Raw genomic sequence first — 20,065 nt, 5'->3', positions numbered from 1 at the left:
TATTTTTCTGATCTTAGTTTTGTGCTTTTGAGGGTAAGTGAAAACTCTGTAATAATGTCTGTGTAGCAAAACACAAAGACAAAATTCTTATTAGACACATCTTAACAATATTGAAGTACAGGTTCATCTTTGAATTGTAAATTGATTTTTAGATTAAAATGCCTTCATTATTGTATTTTTGTCAATACTATAATTCAGGCTTATTTCTGTTATATACTGACAGATCACATGTTTTCCATGATACTAGCTTTATTCTTTGCATTTTGCCACTTCTGGAGAAAAAAATTAAACCTTTGAAAATGTAAGATTTTTACTATTGTAGCTGCAATTGCCCCCGTCCCACTCAGTTTTCTGGGAACTAATTTTACATTTTTATCAGACCTAAAGTGTTTTACATTTAGCTAGTGGCATTCCTTTAAAAGCTAGCATTAGGAGAGTCTGATTCTTCTTTCAAACTTGTTTTTTTCTAAATGGACTTACATTGGAGAATATAAAATACATTGAAACTAATCACATTTTCTCATTGTTTTTGACAAGTTATTGAGTTGTGTTGTTAATAAAATGGAGAGAGTTTCTTGGCAGTGTCATGTCTACACAAGGGAATTCTGTGAATTCATACATTTTTGGTTGCAAATGAATGTTTGTTCTGCACTTTATCGTCTCTCTTCCTCATAATGTGCACAGTGTTTTTAGATCTTTTATTTTGTTCTGTCTATAAAATATTGAAAACCGAAATTGCATCAACTTAAGCTGTTAACTTGATGGTCTTGTGAAGTCAGACACCATTAGCTCTCCTTCAGCTTGTTTTTGTCCTTCTCTTGTTCTTGACAGGTTACCTTAGGAAAAGTGCTAAAAGTGATAGTGGTGATGCGGAGCCTCTTCATTGACCGGACAATAGTAAAAGGCTACAATGAAAACGTCTACACCGAAGATGGCAAGGTAGGTTATTGTACGTCCAGCAACGTTAAATTTTATTTTTACTTGGTATTTAAATGACAGAGAAAAGGAAACCCATCACAAGTGTGCTAGAAACATAAAACTGTCAAAAGACTTTGCGGATGTTTTGCAAAGTGCTCAGGTTTAAATTTATCATGCTCTGCTTGGATTTTTTCATACCCAAATGTCTGACTTTTTTCTAAGCTCTGATGCCCTTGCTTGAATTTCTAATATATCACCTTAGACCCCAGTTGCCTCATTAATAGTGTCTACTGAGAAAACATTTTTCCAGTGTACCAACACATCAATAGCCCAAGGTTCAGAATCCTCTTTTGAGAGCCATTGGGAAATCTTGGGCTAGCTTTATGTTCAAGTTGATAAGCTCAGCTATGAGAATCATTGGTAGGTAGTCCTCAGTTTGCTTGTCAGTAATAGCTCATCTTGAGCAGCAGCTGTTAAAAGCAAGCGTTGCCTGTTTCCACAAGTGTTTTGTTTCATGAACAATTCGCCCTGCTTGAACCCACAAATTTCTTCCGACTGCACACGCTCCATATGGCTCTCTTTAGCGCATCAGAAGATGTTAATGGGACCTGACGGCCTTCAGCTCAGTTTGTTTCTCTTTTCAGGGTGGAATAGTCTCTTACGGAGACATCCGCCAGGACGCTTCTTTGCCAGTAACAGTACTAAACGCCTCCATGTTGCACATTTTCTCTCTGGAGCTTTCTTTTCTGATTATGAAGCCTATTAAAATACAAAGTTCATTATATCAAGATGAGTACTTGGCACCCATAGGCCATGTTATAATGAGGTGAGACTTTTTTTCCTTTCAGAAGTGATAACTGTGTTTTAGCACACAGACGCACGTTATGTACTGACCCAGAGTTCAGCAGCTCTGAGTCTGAATCTCTGTTCCCCAGAAAAGGCCAGGAGCTGATCTACTGAAGAATATAGCACAGCTGTGTTTCCCAGATGAGAGATCCTCACTCGAAGGGCAGGGGATTGACCTAGGAAGTAGTAAAATAAAAATTGCCTGGTTTTGATTTGCATTATTCAAATATACAGGTTTAAATACCGTTTTGCAGCAGCAGTTGCAGCACACTCCCTGTGCATTAGCATAGAAATGCAGAGTTACAGCACCAGCCCCTCTACCCAAAGTTCTGTTCAGAAGTGAAATGATAGTCTGCCTAAAAAGCACTGACAGTGCTTGATGGATTCCCGTGTCACATTTCATTTGGATGTGCTCCTTTTCTCTGATGAATCCAGTTTCCTTCGAAGCTCTCTTGAAATATAATAATGCTATATATGCTGAAAAGCTGAGTAAAAGAGTTCCTTTGCAAAACTCAGCATCTGGCGTTAGGCTTCTGTTCAGCTCAAGGTTAACTCTCAGGAGAGCTGTACACCTTTTCTCTGCCGTCATTCGAGAGCAGTGCTCACCAAGGCTAACTTTGGGCACAGGGCACTAACCTTTGTCTGTTGTCACCGGGGAGCAGTTAGCTTCTCCTGAGCATCCGTGCTAACATCTGGCTTGTTTTCTTGCTTTAAGCCAGGCTGCAGAGAGGCTGTTTTCTACCGATTCAGCTTTCAGTGTCCAACGCTAGGCTACGTGACTGCTCCCCAGAGGCTGAGTGAAGCTGTGTCTGTTCAGTGGCAGTTTGCTATTCCACTGGGCCGTCTCAAGGCTTTAGCAAACCTGAAGGTCTGCATTTTAGGTATAAATAGGAACATTTCTTCTGACTTAAGTAGATCTGGAGCTGCAGCCACTTAAATCATGAGTAAATTTGGCTTGGAAGAGTGAATAAATGCGTAGCTTGCTAGTTTTGCCAACTGGAACACATATTGACAAACAGTGGGCTCCCTTTTTTCCGCTAATTAACTACACTGGTAATTGGAGTATAAGAATAAGATTGTGCTCTTGCAATGATTCGCTTTACTTTATTGTGCCTGCTGGGAATGAGCGATTACAGTCAATTGCAAACATAGTCCATTCCAATTCCTTCTCTGTCACAACAGATGCTGCTGGGAAAGTACTCCTGTGAGGCTTCACCACACTACTCTAGCTTCTCTGTTCCCAGCCTGATGTTGGGGAGGAAGCAGTAGCATTGAGAGAGAGAGACAGAAGGATATGAAAAAGGAGATCAGCAAGTATCTGCTTTAAATAATAAAAATACAGAGAGCTGTCAGCATCACAATAGGAGAGGATTGTTTTTCCTGGGAGCAGTTATACACTAATTGCTGATTTGGGGGTTTGCTTATGTATTTCTAGGGAGCATTTAATAGTTGTAAACAGCAGAAATGAGATTAACTAGGAGGCATCGTACAATATGGCAATTCTGAATCTCCAGTCTTTCCTGTAAGCCACGTTGAAGAAGGGACGCTGGAGTAAGTCCTAGCATCATTGTACTTCTCTACACTTAACTTAATGATGGTCTTTTGAGTAATCCCCCTAAGTCCACAAGTCCAAAGGTCCATTGGGTAAGAAGGGTGAAATTCACTGGGAGGATTTCTCAAGAGTGAAGCGGGGCTTGGGGCAGTGCTGTATGTTCAGCAATATTCAACCAAAGAAGAAATGGCCATCACTGGGAGACGCAATGATCACAAACAATAAGTGAGAAAAGCACTGCAAAGCACAGAAGAGGCCATCTGTGTGCTTGTGAGCTAGGGAGGTCATCATTTATCTCTGAAAATACAGCCATTTTAGCTAATTTCGCTTTACTGGGAAGAGAAGGGGAAAGAGGAGTCCAAATAGCAGAGATATTGATGGCCTCTGGTGCATTAGGTAGGCAAATTGAATTAAAACGTGGGAGCTTCTGGTAGTTGGGGAACTGTTCATGGTGGCATCCTGAGGCACAGCTAGCGGCTGCGCAGGAAGCTGACGTTGCATTATCCAGGGTGCTTTAGGTTGTGCTGTGCTCGTGCGTTGTGCTGTCTGTGCTGACAGGTACTTATGTGGAGGCTTCACACGGTTTCTGCAGTACTGAAGTCTAGTTAAATTGGTTACTCTCTCTTTCAGATTTACATAATTTTTAAAACAAAGGTGAAAAAATAAAAGGCAGTGTTAAGCTTGCAACGAGTAAAACAAGATACTGTATTCTGGTATTTTATTTTCAAGCTCTGCTTATACAGACAAAGCATCAGGGTGTTTCTTAAGTGCTTCATATACTTCTCTCGTGAATTATTCACAAACCCTGCAGAATATGTCTTTGCCAGGTTGCCAGCTGCATAACTTAGACAATTTTGGTGACACTTTGCAAAAACAATAGGTGAGATCTGGCAGCCTCTGTCATGTAGTCGGCTCTGCACGCTGACTGTTCTGCAGGCTTCCTTGCTTACCCTACTAACCCGTTGCATCCACCACATACTGATGCATTTTAATTAGCCCTGTAGCTTCAGCAGTGGCACTGTGCCACCCTTAATTTCAAACTTTGACATACTCATTGTGCCATGGAATTTAACCGTGGATAGTAATTAATTACTGAAGTCCTGATTCCTGAATAAATGAAGCTATGCGGCTCACTCTTGCACAGCAGGCAGATCGTCAGCTGATCTGTTAGTATCCCTCATCTGCCAATAAAAAGAAAAATGCATTGGGATTTTTTTTTGCATGATAATTCCCTGCTTTTCTTTGGATCCCTATCCCAAGAACCACCGTGACGGGGTGTATTCGGAGTGAGTACCTAACTTCACTGTCTAGCCAAATTCCTATTTTTGCATCCGTTAGATTGAAGAAACAGAAGTGCCTCTGTTGAATTATCACGTTAAGGAACTTGGGTTATGTTAATGCTATGGCTTCATTAATTACCCCATATCAATAAGAAAAGGCAGCTTTTAGCCTCCTAGCGTAAGAGAGGAAAAGAAATAGTAGTATCAAAGGAAAGCTTCAAAGACAGCCAGAGCTGTCTCTCGGGTAATTTCTGATCCCCACATTCTTTCCACTTCAAAGCTGGATGTGTGTGTGTTTGGGTGAAGGGGGGGCTGAATCCGATTTCTCTAATAAGTGTTGGCACCGGACCTGTTTGATATTAGATGCAGGGAACATTCTGATTTGTTATCGCCTTTGAAATCGTTCAGACGACCTTCAGAAAATGGCCTCTTGTTACTTATGCTGGGGGTGGGTGGGGAGAGTGGGGCGCTGGGAAAGAAAGCCCCAGTTTAATTCACATGCAGAGGATGCCCTGAAATTGTGCTTTCAGCAGTTTTTTAGTTACAAATGTGTGTCTTGATTGAAAGTGAAAAGTTGAAGAATAATAGACCTGTAACGATGCATTCTTTAATCCGCCTCTGCCTTAATCCTCTGTTTCAGGGGAAAAGGTGGGCAGTCATTTAGGATGTCTGCATGTGGTTTGGGGAGAGGGCTTGTGGCTCTTTTTTTTCTTTCTTTAAACTTGGATAACATCATGCCTATAAGAACTATTCATTACTCATGCCTATTCATTACTTTCTCAGCTTTTCAATCTCCTTGTCAACTAATGAACATTCAGAACCTGTTGGGCTCATCTTAATGCAGCATCTGAAGTGGCCTTTTTCTTTTTTTTTCCTTTTTTTTTGGTCTTGAGTCTAACTGGAGAGGATCACACACTTGGTTTGATTACTAGAGATTAGCAAAACCATATATACATTCCAATTATAGCAACTCTGTCTGCAGTTAAAGCAAGCCTGAAATTACATGAAAACAGTTTAAAAAATATCTGCGTTATTTTTTTTTGTTTGCAAATGTAGATTTTTGTAATAGGGAAACGAGATGCTGCCTTCCCTATAGGCACAGGTGCATTACAACTGTAAATCAAGCTCGGGTCCAAGTCCTGGCTGTGGGACCCAGAGTATGAGTGGTGTTGGTATTCAGGCAGGTTCTTGAACCCACCTTAAGAGGCAGTAAATGTAAAGTAAATGCAGAGTGCTGAAGGTACATGCCTTAGGGTACTTTTGTCTTCAGCTAGCCTGGAAAAGGCATCGAGACATCAGCTGCCTTTTGTCTCACGGCAAGGTCAGTGGTACTAAGCCATGAAACATCTACACCGAAGTGATGTTTAAAGTCTTTAACATTACCTCCTGTCCAGACTGAGGTCTGGGGACTCGAGAGTCACTTCTGTACCAGTATTCAGAAGGGAGCCACGTAACACTGGTACTCTTAAAGGAGTGGGATCTTCTAGCGTTCTCAACCTTTTTAGCTGTGTGAATTAATTACTTGGGTTCACCATCCTTCTCCCTCTAGTGTATTTCACTCATTTCTTTCATTTCAGGCTCTAACCTTTGTGCCTTTTAGAAGAGTTGTAATTTCAGCTAGCACTTATGCTCACTGTCAAAAATTGGAATTAAAATAATTAGCTGCACTTTATTGTAAAGGAGATGAGTCCAACAAAGTGTCTCTTCTTTTAAATCAATTTCTTTTAAGGTATAAACTTAGCGGAACATACCGTACCCTATTTATTCTCAGAGTTTTACAGTTAGCTTGATTTCTCTTATTTATATTTAATACAAATTTAAATACAAAAATTTAAATACAGCTGATGGAAATGTAATATGTTATTCTGTCATTCCATTAATTGTAAATGCAGGTTTTACATATCTATTTAAGTGTGTTTCTCCAAGAAAGCTAGAACCACTACATGTGTGTATTTCTCAATGATTAAAGATGAATTTGCAACTGGGAACATGTCGTGTGGTCCAGAGGGGGTTTTCTGTGCTTTGGAAGTAACCCAGCAGCCATGAATGAAGCCTGTCATTTTCCATGCCTCTCTCTTAGTGGTACTGTTCTTGGACTTTATTTTTATTTTTTTAAAGATGGGTGTTTTAGATCGCCACACTACAAAGATGTATTTCCCAATCATGAATGGTAAAAGAACAAATTAATTTTTCGTCAGCTTTGTCAGGTTTATGCGGTTGTACTTTTTGCACGTAATATTTGGACCTCTTGTGCATCTTCATACAAATTTATTATTTCTGGTTTATATTCTTCCAAGTGGCTGACCATGAGAGGGAGATACGAATGTTCCCCTTGTGGGAAAGCATGTGTCAAACAGCATAATCCAGTACTAGAGGAGCTGTACCTGCTTCATAAATGAACTCAATTTTTCTTTCATCTAGGTTAAGGTTCCTAAGGTTAATGCTGTAGCAAACACCTTTCCTGGGGGAAGTTTTGTGCACGCGAAAATGTTGAGTATAGTGGAATCTGCAGACAAAAGTGATTTGCAAGTCAGGGATTGAAGGAAATTCTTGTTTCCTCCCCCTGCTTTTCTTTGACAGCGTACAAGATCCTCCACAAGGCTGGGCTAAAAGAGCACTAGCACATCAGCTGAATTTTTGTAAAGTGTGATCCCTTTGGTTGTTTAACAAGAGCAGCCTTACCTTCTGGTTTCTGGGGTCAATAACATTTATTACAATTTTGTTCTTTGAGTTCATATGCAGTTGAGCACGCATTTAAGCCATGGATGTGTGCAGTTATTTGCAGTCTTAAATCTCTGTTAGTGTGATTTTTGTCTGCAAATGTAAATGCGGTTTCCTAAGGGATGTTTTATTTAGTCCCAGTAGACCGGTGCTTTGGTTTAATGCAGCTAAATGTTCTTTGTGTCATTTGTAACTGAATCACTTATTCAGACACAAGACAAGCATCAACTTGATAAAAATGCCCTCATTTTAGAAACAAACTGAAACTGATGATTATTTGCATAGATTAGCCACGGCCCCAGACAGATGAAGATTTTGCTGTTTTTAAAGAGAGCACAGTAATTCATCAGGTCTTGTGTATATAGAGATTTTTTTTTTAATGAAACTGTGGTGAACTGTGTTCATTTTTTTTGTTGCAAAACAAATGAAATCTTGTAATTATTTCTCAGATTGCAACAGGTAAAGATGATGGGTCAAACTAGTGAACCGAGAAATAAGGCTCCATAACTCTCCTTGCCCTCTCTTTGAATTTGAACAGCTACTTAAATATTTTTTCCTCAGTAATTGCATGTGGTAATATGTAACTCTTTTTCTTTTTCTCCTATTATAGCTTGACATATGGTCCAAATCCAACTATCAGGTTTTTCAGAAGGTAAGTCCCTCGTCACCTCTCTCTATATAATGCATATAGAAGGCAGGTGGAGTTTATTTTAAATATCTAGGGCCTTATGGAAAAGAATTCAGAATTTATTCCGTTGTCGTTTGTTCTATAACTCTTATCATAACTTGCAAATAAGAGACTGTAATCGGTAATCATGGAAAACGGCAAGCAGGAAACAAGGAGACCACTTCTGCTGTTGTTTCGTTTGGATTTATTTCCCATCACAATTCAGCCCGTGGCTTGGAATAGGAAGTTGGAGACTTTCCTTCTGTAACTTGAAAATTTCAGGTGAATTTTTCAAGTACTCCTTTTCAGTTTAAATCTTCTGTGGAGTGGGAGGATCGGGTTGTTTTGAATTTTATTTTTTTGCTTTCATTCTCTGTAGTTACCCTTCTCTCCTGGGGACTTGATTTTAATAAATTTGTAAACTCACATTCCAAAACAAGTTTGTAAATTTTTTACACTGTGCTGTTTTGACTATTTCTCTTCTCATGATGGTTTAAGCAAAAGGAATGACTTACTTTATGGAACAGCATTCTCTTTAGTAAGGAAAGACTGAGAGTAGGAGCAATAAATATGAAACTACTAAGAAGGCAAAGATGTTTTTTGGATAGATCTGTATCTTGCTATTTTCCAGGCAGGTAGGAGAAGATTTCTCTTTGAAGGCCTCTTGTCAGAATGCTGTAAGTTCAGATTGATCCGGGGTTAAATTCCAATTTCCTTACCTTCAAGCCACAGTTCAAGGCTCCTGAGTCTCCAGTCAGCACGCTGGCTTCCTTTCATCTACTTTTGTAGTTTATGTAACAAATATGGGTCAGGGACTCTAAAGGGCATAAAAGCAGGGGTCAAAAGTATGGTATATTGACTGCATTTGTGCATCTTTCTCCCAAGACTTCAGATTCAGTCAGAAGTGAAGATGTTTGACCTATGGTATTAGCGTGCTAGAGATCAAAGGACAGCTTTTGGGGAAGGTGGTTGCTCTTCCTCTCTGCCTAGCATTAAAGCAGAATTTTGCTGTAGTTGATTCTTTACTCCAGAGATTAGTGGATTAAATATTCTTTTTTTTTTTTTTTTTTTCCTCAAAAATATTTTGTCAAGTAGGGTAATCCAGAGGGAAGTAAAACAGCGTAAATCTTAGTAAATTGTTTATCAGTATGCTTTTAAGTAATTTTTGCAATAGAATAAATTTAAGACTCTGTAATTAAGTGCATCATCTCAATTTCCCCATGTGTGTTTTAGGTTATAGTTTCATTTGGGTTTAAGATTGTCTTCCTGGATGTTTTAGTTTTGAATAACTTGGATTTGAGATAAGTGATAATAAATCTTGAAGGTTTTGATTGCATAACTTTGTCCATACAAAAAATAAGTGTAGCGTAAATGTACAGGTTTGCTTATGAGCCCAAGTTAAGGACTCAGGGAGCATAAGTACATAGAGTAATTTCTTCTTCGGCTTCAGGCAAGGGTCTTCAGATCAAAACTGAGAGAGGTCAATGAGAAAATGTGAAATGCTTCTGTTACTGCTGCCTGTATGGCTGCTTTTTGGATACATATGAATTTATTCTCTAGTTGTATTTAAAACACTAATTTCAATAAAATGCTTTGGATGGCAACTTAAAAATATATCAAGCGAAGATGCATTTTAATTATGGTCTGTGTACACATCTCTAAGTATATAAAATAAGTGGCTGTTCTGTTCCTAATTCTCTAAAATAAGGTGACCTGAGTATAAGTTCCTGTTTTCCAGTTCTCTCTTGCTAAATAATACCAAATACATTAATATTTCCATCACCCCCCTGAAAAAAAAGAAAAGAAACTGCAGGAGAAAAGGTTGCCTTTAACAGGTGCAGGAGCTGCCTGTGCTTTTACAGCTTGTGTTCCCGGCTCTGTCATTGTGTTACCTTGGGCAACTTCACCTCTCTTCGGATCGGATTTCTGCATCCCTTCAGTTGGGGTAATACTTGCTGACTTCACAGGAGCTAGTGCTGAATTAGTTGCACTGTGCTCTCAGATCCTCGCATGAAAAATGGGATAAAAATGCAAGGTGATGGTACTTTCTAATCAATAGATTCGGCACTATTGAGCTGATAGTTAAATAAGTTAAAGCTAGGGCTGAAGACAAGTTTTCAAACAGAAAACGCCGTGGTCCAGCATAGTAAGTTCCTCTCTGTGGTGTTGGGTTTCGTTTGATTTTCTCTTTATCCTCTGAAGCGGCACTTGTGTCCGTTTATACAGCCCTGGAGTAGCAGTTTAGTGGTAGCAAAATAGAGGAAATGGTTAAAACAGAGAAAATCTTATATTCTGTTAGCATTGTAGTACTGACGGATCTTCAGAACAAATGTTTTCATGCCACTAAAAATCATCAGTAGCTGTATCAGAGTATAGCTGAACATTCCTGAGCTGTTTTTCTGGTGCCAGTCAGCAGTACGGCTTTGTGGATAACGCTACGTGGGAGCACTGTGCCCAGAAGGAAGGATATGGATGAGTTGCTCTTGCCACCGAGCAGCCCGGGCAGCCCTTTCAGCTCCGCCGCCTTTAAATGCTGCAAAATCAATCATCACTCTGAAGGGCAGGGACGTTTCTCTTTAAAAGCCACACCAAGTTCTCAAACTCTGTCTTCAATGATAATGCAACAACATCTGGAGCTCACAAGATACCTGTCTGTGGTAGCTGCGAGCCTGTCAAAATCTCCCAGGGCTGCAGGATGACTTTCTAGGTTAAGGACTAGAGACCTCTGATCTTCAATCCAACCCTGTCAAACGATGCTAAATTTGTCCTGACTTTTGTTTGCAAACGTTGGCTGTGTCAGCAAGCCTTTTCTCTCGCTCCTTATTAGTCAGGATACCCGGGTGTGTATAATTTGATGGGGGACAGCTCCCAGAGGGCCCATTACTGTTAGCGTACGGTCATTTTCCGCGTTCCCTGGAGTCTTCTTGAGTCTGGTCGCGGGGTGAGTAAGCTTCGTAGCTATTGAATCCACCAGCAGGGTTAGATTCAGAGAATGGAGCTGAGAAATAAGAGAGGGGAGGCTGAAAGGGCAAAAGCACAAGGAGCAATGAAAAGGTTTTCAGACTGCCATGTTTGTCTGACATTTAAACTCTGCAGGAATAGCAACTGTTTTCATCTTAAACCTCCTTATTTTAGCACCTTGCATGTCTTGGTCCACTGGCACAAGAGGAGGAACAAATAGGAAATTGGGAAGTATTTGGGGGCTTAAATCTTAGTGGGAGGAAAAATGTTTGTGAGGACTGCACGATTCCAGTCATTGTGCAGAAAGCTTAAATATATATATATATGGAGTGTGGAGAAAGGTGCACTACTTGTGAATTTGCATTCAAAAAAAAATAAATGTAGAATAGTGGAACTGCTCTGAATGGATCAAAGCTGTGTAACTGGGGAAACGGAGTCAAGCATTAATTGTTCTGTTTGTCAAGCTGCTCAGGAAGAGCAGCACAGTGTTTCTTGCTATGCAGTACAATCAGTTGGGCTGCTTGAGTCATATACATACGTCTGTTTCTTGCTGATCTCGAGTCCCTTTCTTAATTTCACCTAAGTGGTTTCTCATTTTAGCGTGCCACCGACTGCTCTCTGTTGGGACTGACACTCCTCTTCCCAAGTCACATTTTAACCTAAACTTTGAGCAGTTTTGTGCCTCCCCAGCTCTTTGTGAGACGTGCAATCCCAAACTCAGAGCACAATTTCCACCACTGCAAGGGCATATAAGTATTGTAATGTATGAAGATGTATTCTTGTCAATAATCTCAGAATAAAATCACATGCGGGATGAATGCATGCATGAGACAGCTATCGGGCTATTGATACGTCTGCTCAAGGAGAGGAGATGGGCTGGTCCAGGGTCACCTGCGGGACTGCTCCTTCGCATGATCGCAGTTTGGCTCTGTTCAAAGACCTGCTTAGGTGGAAAAAAATCATCTCTGCTCCAGTCCAAATAAGCAGAACAAGCAAAATAAAAACTTAAACACTGGGAGCTCTGAAAACAGCTAAGAAATCCATTGCTTCAGAAAAGCCTGGTAGTGTTTTACTGAATTAGGAGCGGGGAAAGGTGTGTAAAGGATTTTTGTGGCGTTCGTCAGTGCTCGTTTGTGGAGGGACCATTTATCATCCTTCCAGAGTGCCTCCGAGGCACTGAGTGGGTTTTGTGCTCTCCTGATTCCCTCCAGAGAGACTAAAACGTGTTCCTGGAGAGAAGATTGAATAATGGGAATCCTTGGAAATGAACAAAGGCACTTGTGCAGTTTTCCACAGTATAAAAGGTCTAAACAGTAATAAAATAGTATGGTTTTTTATTCTTTTAGTGCTCTGATTATCCCCTAGAACTCATTGCCATAGGCTGACGTTAAGGTCATGAACCTAGCAGGGTTTACAAAAAAAATTTAAAAAAAACTTTCTGGGGATTTAGAGAATCCCTTTATATTAGATTGAGTCCTCAGTGCGGTACTGGAGGAAATAAACCAATAAGTAAGTTGCGAGGAAAGTTGTGCCTCTTAGAGGAAGTTTTGCACCTCCTCTTGCAAAAGCAGAGCCAATAGCAATGAGAAAGTATTAGAACAGAGACAGCTTCTTTAGTTTAGCCATGTGATGATGTGATTCTTACTTTTCTGTTTTAGTTTTTCGGCCAGCTCTAGCTTCATACGTCTGTGGAACTCGCCTAATCTACGGAGGAGAAATGCCGTACCCCAGGTCCTTGATTTTGTGCCTCTTAAGGCAATTAGAGGAAGCACTTGTTCAGCTTTCCCAGCCTGTGAATTGTAGGATATTCTTGAATGAATTTTCCCCGTTGGAGATGTATGACTAACAGCATTTGTCAAGGCCCAATAATGCCATTTTTGGACAGCTCGTTGCAGCACAGCTCCGCTAGCAAGCGGGCAGGGAAATGCTATAGAAACGTCTGGCGTGGGCTCGGTTGAGACAAATAATGGGGATTTCGCTTGCTGCCCACTGCTGTGTGCTGCTCTCCCGAGCTATTTATAACCTGGGGAGCGAGCAAGCCCAGCAGCCGGCTGCACGAGCAGGGCAGGAGCACGCGGCTTCACCACCGCCACCTCCACGGGGAGCATCTCGCAGCAAGTGCAGGGGGGGCGAGCAGGGGAGATGGCGTTTGAACAAAGTCACAATAAGATTGGGTATCAGCCTGCTTTGTATTCCCTCTAGATGAGGGAGTAGAGATGGGCTTAAGGAATGCACGATTCTAATCGGCTTGGAAACAAAAATGAGAAAAATATCTCCTGACTATTAGGAAAGAACAATTCCTTGTTCCAACTGAAAGCAAGACTGTGCCTCGCTAAAGCAGAACCACTTCATACAGCCCAAAACAGCTTAGGTTTGTTTAGAGGTGAAGACCGAATTTTTTTTTTCTTGTAAATGAAGTTTTTTCCTCTATCTGAGAGCGGGAGCGTGCTTAGTTAAGCAACAGCTATTTTATTTAGCAAAATTGTGGCTTCAGTAGATTGCCTTTTTTCTTTTTTTTTTTCTTTTAGCAAAAATGTCAGGTGCTTTTCAATATATGAATTGTGAGATATTGAGTTTTTCTGCAGCATCACTTGAAAATCTATTTCAAGGTCCAGAGCAACAGCTATCCTAATCAATTTGTACTTTTCTGAATATACTCCTCTATAGAGAGAGGTAGAATTAAAAAGTGACTGATAGTTTAGATAGCAGTAGGTAGGATATAGCAATGAAAGTGAGGTTAATAAAATAAAGTCCTGAAATGCACAAGATGTCATCCTACACCCAGAATAAATTCGTTTGTGATTCCAGCTTGGCTGGAAGAAAAAATGTGTCCCTTAACTGAGCTGGCGCGTATGCAGTTTGTTTTGCTTTGCTTTGGTGTGAAATCATATTCTCATTACTAGAACTCAGGATCGATTTTTTTTTTTTTTTTAAGAATTATTTTATTATTTTAAAAAAAAATGTTGGACGATTTATGCTTTCTCTCATCATCTCTGTAATCTTGGGGGACAGAGGTTTTAATTCTTCCTTCCCTGCCAAGCACTGTCCAGTTTTGTCATTTCTCTTTTCTCTTCTCTTTGCCATCACGTTGTGTGCTGCTTTCACTGGGGGGGGGGGTTCGTTTCCCTACTCCTCTTCCTCAGATTTGACACCCACTTTGATCCGTTTCAGAAGCACTGTATAAGCAGTTGCTTATGGTAGAAATCCCTCCTTTTTGTTCAGAAAACATGATTAGTGTTCTAGCAATGCTGGTGTGGCTTTTATCTCCCTGTGGAATCTCATTAGCTTTACATTACAATGGGAACAGCATATGTGCAACATTGCCAAAGTGGCCATTCCGTTTAAATTTGTTAATAACAGTATTTTTTTTTAGCAACTTTCCACATCTTCAATGCCAAGAGAAAACAACTTTGTTGTTCAGGGGAAAAAAAATACAGTTTGTTAGAAGTAGAAATAGAGCAGAAGGAGAGCGGCTGCTCATAAATATCCTCAGAACTTTCTATTCTTTGACATGTCTGGTGTTATCCTATAAAAACAGCATCTTAAAAGAAAAAAAAAATCACATAACTAGTAGGACTTGAGATGTTTGAAAGAAATGACTGGTTTGTGTTACGCTGTACTATTAATGTAGTTAATCGTGTTATTTCTGGGTTTGTGTGTGTGTGTGTGTTTGGCATATAAAGAGCTTCAGCAGGTTGAGGTCCATTTTGTGAACGTTTTCCCAGAAGTTTTACCTTGCAAATGCCAGAATCAGCTGTCCTTGCACTTGCTGGAGCTGCCTTAGGAGTGAGGCGTGTGTGTGAATGCTGGGGAGCAGAATCTGTTTCTAAAATTGCAGTGTAACTTAAAACTGCAGGATAGACTATGTTCATCTCGTGTTCCGCGGAGGAAGTTTGTATGGTTAGAGCCTGTCTGTATGGGGATTTTCAGGAATATATCTTTTACAGATTCACCTCCCTGAATAGATTCATGCGTGAGCCTCTCTACAATGAAATTTTCAGCGCTTCAGCACAATTCGCTTTGCTGAATTAGACTAAATACAAATTAGGAACAAGTGGAGTTACTTGGGAACAGCAAATGTAATTTCAATTCACACTTTCTTACTCAGAATTTACTGTACTATGCAGATGTGCCCTGGAAAATAGAACGACAACACCTGAGAAGAACACCTCGTCTCTTTATTAATTACTGATGAGGACCATAAATAGATTTACAAGTTACGACATGAGAAAGAGCTACTGGGGTCGTGTTGTCTGAGATCTTTGTAGGTGCAGCCCAAAGAATTTTGCCAATAATTTCTGCCTGAAGCTGGTAACTTCTGTGAAGAAGCAAGCTGTTGAGTGTGATAATATTTTGGGAAGCTCTAAAAGTACAGCTGGCAGGCGGGGCACTGCTGGTGAATTTATATCAGAGCTGTTCAGAAACTGCCCCCCTTCAGAATCATTAGTAAATGGTAGTGATTTAAAAAAAAAAAAAAAAAAAAAAAAAAAAAAGGAAAAACCAAACTATTGAACAATTGGTTAGTTCTACTGTTTTTGTTTTTTTTTTTTTTAATTATTGTTGTAGTTACAAATTTACATTTTATTTGTATTCTGTCTAGCTGTAATTCCCAGATGTAAGATCTTGTTACGGCTCTGTCTGGTAGATTAAAAAGCTTTCTATCAGGAATCTTTTACTAATGCAAGTAGTTATGAGCCATAATCATATTAATTGATTCCTGTTTTCAGAGGAAATGAGAGCTCGATTCCTATTTGTTCAGCGTAAGCAACCTGAAATAGAACTACAAGATTTAAATCTTTCAAGTGTTCTCATGAAATTGAAGAGGAGTATCCTCACTCTTTCATTAAAATGCAGTTTCAAGTGAGGTTATTTTACTTTGTTTTCCTCATCCTTTTCTTTTTTTCTCTTCTCTTTTCCTTTTTTTTTTCCCCTCCAATAAAGAAGTCCAACCCCAAAACTTTTTTTTTTTTTTTCGGAAGTCTTGACCTCTGCCAGAACTATCTAATTTAGCTTCATTATTGTCATTTTTTTGTTGTTGTTTTGTTGAGCAGTTCAACATATGTTGAAGCAATATTGTTGAAGTGAAAAATGAGAACATAGAAAAGCAAAGTGCTTTCCACTGATACTGTGTGTTTAGTGACTTTGCTTGTTTATGATTTCACAGAATACGTGGGATTTCAATCACAAAGGTATAGGTTCTGCTCTTATGCTATAGGCATTTGTAAGTTAGATGAATAGATGCTTTTAACATGGAACAGGTTCTCTTCTTGACAAGTCTGTCCTTTTAACAGCAATAGAGACACTATTAGGTTTTGTCATGTTTTTGAATTTCCACAGGTGTTCTGATCTTGCTGTGTGCATATGAAGTTAGTTATCTAGATTGCTTTAGCTGATTCTTGTATGAAGTTGGCTGCAGGAATGGAAGCTAGCTGGAGAAAGCTATCCAAAATTACTCTAAGAATGTCTTCACAGTCACGTAGTCAGTCCCTGGTTTGCTGCCTCCCCATGGAATTTATGCTGCTTTTTCTTCACATTAGCACTTAATTTGTCAGCAATGCAGAATAAATAAGGCCTCTTCTCCTTTTGTCTGGTACAGGTGACGGATCACGCGACCACTGCTCTGCTGCACTACCAGCTGCCTCAGATGCCCGACGTGGTAGTCAGGTCTTTCATGGTAAGTGTGGTTGAAGAAACATACTGCCAAACAGGCTGCAGCTTGCTGGCAGTGAATGGCACGAGGCAGTTGTGATGCATTTATAATTTCACCTGTTTAAGTAAGCTAGACAGTAGAGATTGACTGTAATTCTTTATCTCATACCTGGACAAGGATGGAAAATCTCAATACCATGGGGTAATTGTGAAGGTTGAGCTTTATACAGATATTCTTATCATAGCTCTCAGTATTTGCTAAGTGGTTCCTATTTACAAAGCTACTCTGGGTCATCTCTAAAGATAGCAGAAAAAATCCTTCTCAGCCAAACTCTTTGTTATGGACCAGCTCTTTCACACTGCTCTTTCTGTGCGAGGAGTCGATTTCTGGATGTGAGAAGTCAGCTTCAATGCAAGCTCCTCAATAAGAGCAAACTCCCGTTTAGTGTACTCCAGCTGAGCCAGCCTGCTTGTCAGTGTGCCAGTATGGCTTGTGGGGAGGCAGGGGCAGGAATGTCATCAGGAAGAGACCATTTTGCTGCATCCACCTTCAGCCCAAACCTAGTTTCATAAGGAATTGCGAGGGACTTGCTCGGTGCTGCAGCAGGTGGTTTTTGGAATTGAGGAAATGCTCACTGAGGTACTCCGCTCTTTCCTTACTGAATAAAATTAATGAAAACTACTCTACTTTCACATGCAGTTTTAAGTTTATCACTTTAATTCTGCTTGTATTTAGGTTTTTATTTGTGAAATAAACTTGTGTACAAGCAGTCCTGTTAGAGGGTGAGAACAAGGGTTTATGATTTGGAATTCCTTCAGAATTTTGGCAATGAACGCTGTTGCTGTTCTCTCCACTGCAGTCTCCACTGCAAAGGAGGCTTTGAGGAGAGACTTTTTCTGCTCTTCAGACTTTTTAGTTCAGCTATTGCATTACCCCTTCACTTGGAGCAATGTAATTGAGACTTTGTAAAAACAAACATCTAATTTTGCCATTCACAATCTGTAGGTGTGTAAGATAGCATCGGTTCTTTTATGTCTTTCATTTCCAATGTGTGATTTCAGGTCAGATTCGCTTACCTGCTGTGCTTGTTTCTTTGTTTATTTAATAAAAAGGCCACGAAGATGAGAGATCACGAAAGTCTTTTCTCTTAGAGTGCATCTTAAAATGGGTTTTGAAAGGTGAAAACAACTCTTACTGGTCAAATTCATGTTCCAACATGTGTCTGAAAATTAATGTTTAATAGAATGGGTAGCACGTTTGTTTAAGCCATGAGCCTGCCTTATTGATTTGATAAAACAGTACTAAAAATTTTAACAAAGCAAAACCAGATGTACAACCAAAGTGTCAATAAATTAGTCCTTTCAGCTGTCAGTTGAGCAATCCACATGACAGGATGTAGTGAAGCCCTGATTTTCCAATGGCAATGGAGAAGAATTTTTTTTTTTCTTTCAACAGATGTCTTAAGCGCACAATTCAACTTCATTTACCTATTTTTGTGTCGCAGTTCAGAAAATTCAATATCTCTGTTGTGCAAGCAGAGTCCATCCAAGCTGAAGTAAATAACAGCAATTTACTTGTAGTGTTCTGTTGCCCTTGTCCCCATATTTACTGCTAAACCCATGGAAGACCCAGTTCTTCTGGAGGAGAGTTATTGACGGCCAAAGGTTTGGTTGCTATAGAGAAGGCTCTGATGAAGATGGAAGGATTTGTTTCAATAAACTCAGCTGACCTCTTCTTCAGGGAACAATTTTCTCTTATCGATGTAATTCAATAGGACTTTAAATGACAAGATTCATGTGCATCCTTCACAGTATAAATCTGCTGGTCTAGGTATTTTTTAGTTGCGTATCTCCTTGAGTTTGGAATTGAGTTATGTAATGCTTATTGTTATGTATGACAATGGGAAAAAACACTTGAGAGGCAAGAGCTTTACCTAGAACACCTGTACTTGCTGTTTGTAGTTCAGCAGTTGCCTTTTTCTGTGTATATATTTATATCACTGAATATATATATATATATATATATATCAGCATAATCAGATTTAAAATCATTGAGTATTTTTATGACCAGTGAGTATTGATCTTAAAATTGCATTAGGGAGGAAGTTAGTTAGCTTGCTGTGAAAGTGCTTGTATCTTCAGCTATTAAGAGTTCAGACTGTTGCAGAACGTTTGCAGTGGGGGTGTGATAGATGCTCATAGGAAGAGACAAACCAATATTCAGTTGAAGAAGGTACCCATCAAGAACAATTAAATTCCAGTAGAAATATGAGGAGCAGGAGAACATTTGCCTTCTGCAAAGATACTCTAGCTGCAAAAACCTCCTGCTCAGAGTGTGTGAATTGCTGTTAGCAAATTTGCTTAAGTGACTAAAAAGGCAAAATATTTAATAAGTGAGAATTCAGCTATATGGTGACCTTGTACTCTTCTGCATATTTCTGTTTATAAAATCACTGTGTACCTCACTGGGGCCTTGCCAAAGCACTTTCTCTGTCCTTGGGATCACTGCTTGACAAGAATGATGACATAGGGGAATGTCCACATCCAGTTTTCTTAATTTCTCTCCCTTTTTCCTTTTAGACCTGGTTAAGAAGTTACATAAAGCTGTTCCAGGCTCCATGCCAGCGCTGCGGGAAGTTTCTGCAGGATGGCCTGCCGCCCACGTGGAGGGATTTCCGAACACTTGAAGCCTTTCATGACACTTGCAGGCAATAGTAGCACAGCCCAGCAGTTGGCATGTGGGGAGAGAACTATGTCATGGCTGGAAAGAGAGCTGCTGGTTTAATTGCTGGTTCTATTTCTGGCCCTTTCATCCTGTACTAAATACTGGGGTTGCACTAATACATTTTACTATTTAAAAGTCCTCGCACGGCAAGGCAGATGTGAGTCTGATGTATTTTGGAGAAGATGGTAAAGATCTATATGTGATTTCTTGATGCTTCTCAGCTGAAATGAATCTGTGATCTGATAGTAATGATCTTTATCCTAAATGTTAAGGAAAATATCCATGTACAGTTCGTGTTTTGAAACAGAATTTACGATGTTGAAATCTTTTGTAAGCTTGAAATAAATTTTGTATTCCAGAACTTGTGCTATTTATTTCATTATTTGATTAGCAGAATCCTTGGGTCTGGTGTGAAGTTTTTAAAGCTGAAGACAAACTGGAAACATTAAAACATGAATGCTGATATGATAGGGTTTTGTTGTTGTTGCAAGGCTGCTTATCTGTGCTGGTCTTTTTCTGGATGAGATGATGGTGTTGATTAAACATGGAATTTCAAAGGCATGTGGCAGCTTGGAAGATGCAATGTACTTTCTGAGGCGGGGGGAAACAGATGTTTCCCTTTACTAAAATTGTAAGGAAAAATGTTAACAAAATTTGCATGTATTAAGTGGTTAGAAATGTGTGATGAGCAGTGACACTGTGTATAATTCATTTGTCCTGTTTTAGAACTGAAAGTAGGAAAATAA

General features: G+C 39.7%; 1 protein-coding gene across 1 annotated transcript in view; it reads left to right on the top strand.

The window, feature by feature from the left end:
* Positions 1–19,680, top strand: part of MED27 (mediator complex subunit 27) — a 94,422-nt gene extending 74,742 nt beyond the window's left edge. The window contains exons 5-8 of the mRNA XM_032200591.1: positions 832–939; positions 7,928–7,969; positions 16,542–16,619; positions 19,175–19,680. Of these exons, the coding sequence (XP_032056482.1) occupies positions 832–939; positions 7,928–7,969; positions 16,542–16,619; positions 19,175–19,309 (363 nt within the window). The 3' untranslated portion in view covers positions 19,310–19,680. The remainder of the gene's footprint in view (positions 1–831; positions 940–7,927; positions 7,970–16,541; positions 16,620–19,174) is intronic.
* The last annotated feature ends 385 nt before the right edge of the window (positions 19,681–20,065 follow it).

The sequence above is a fragment of the Aythya fuligula genome, chromosome 19 (genome assembly GCF_009819795.1).
Source record: "Aythya fuligula isolate bAytFul2 chromosome 19, bAytFul2.pri, whole genome shotgun sequence".
Classification (NCBI taxonomy): Eukaryota; Metazoa; Chordata; class Aves; order Anseriformes; family Anatidae; genus Aythya; species Aythya fuligula.
This window is presented reverse-complemented; position numbering and strand designations above follow the sequence as displayed.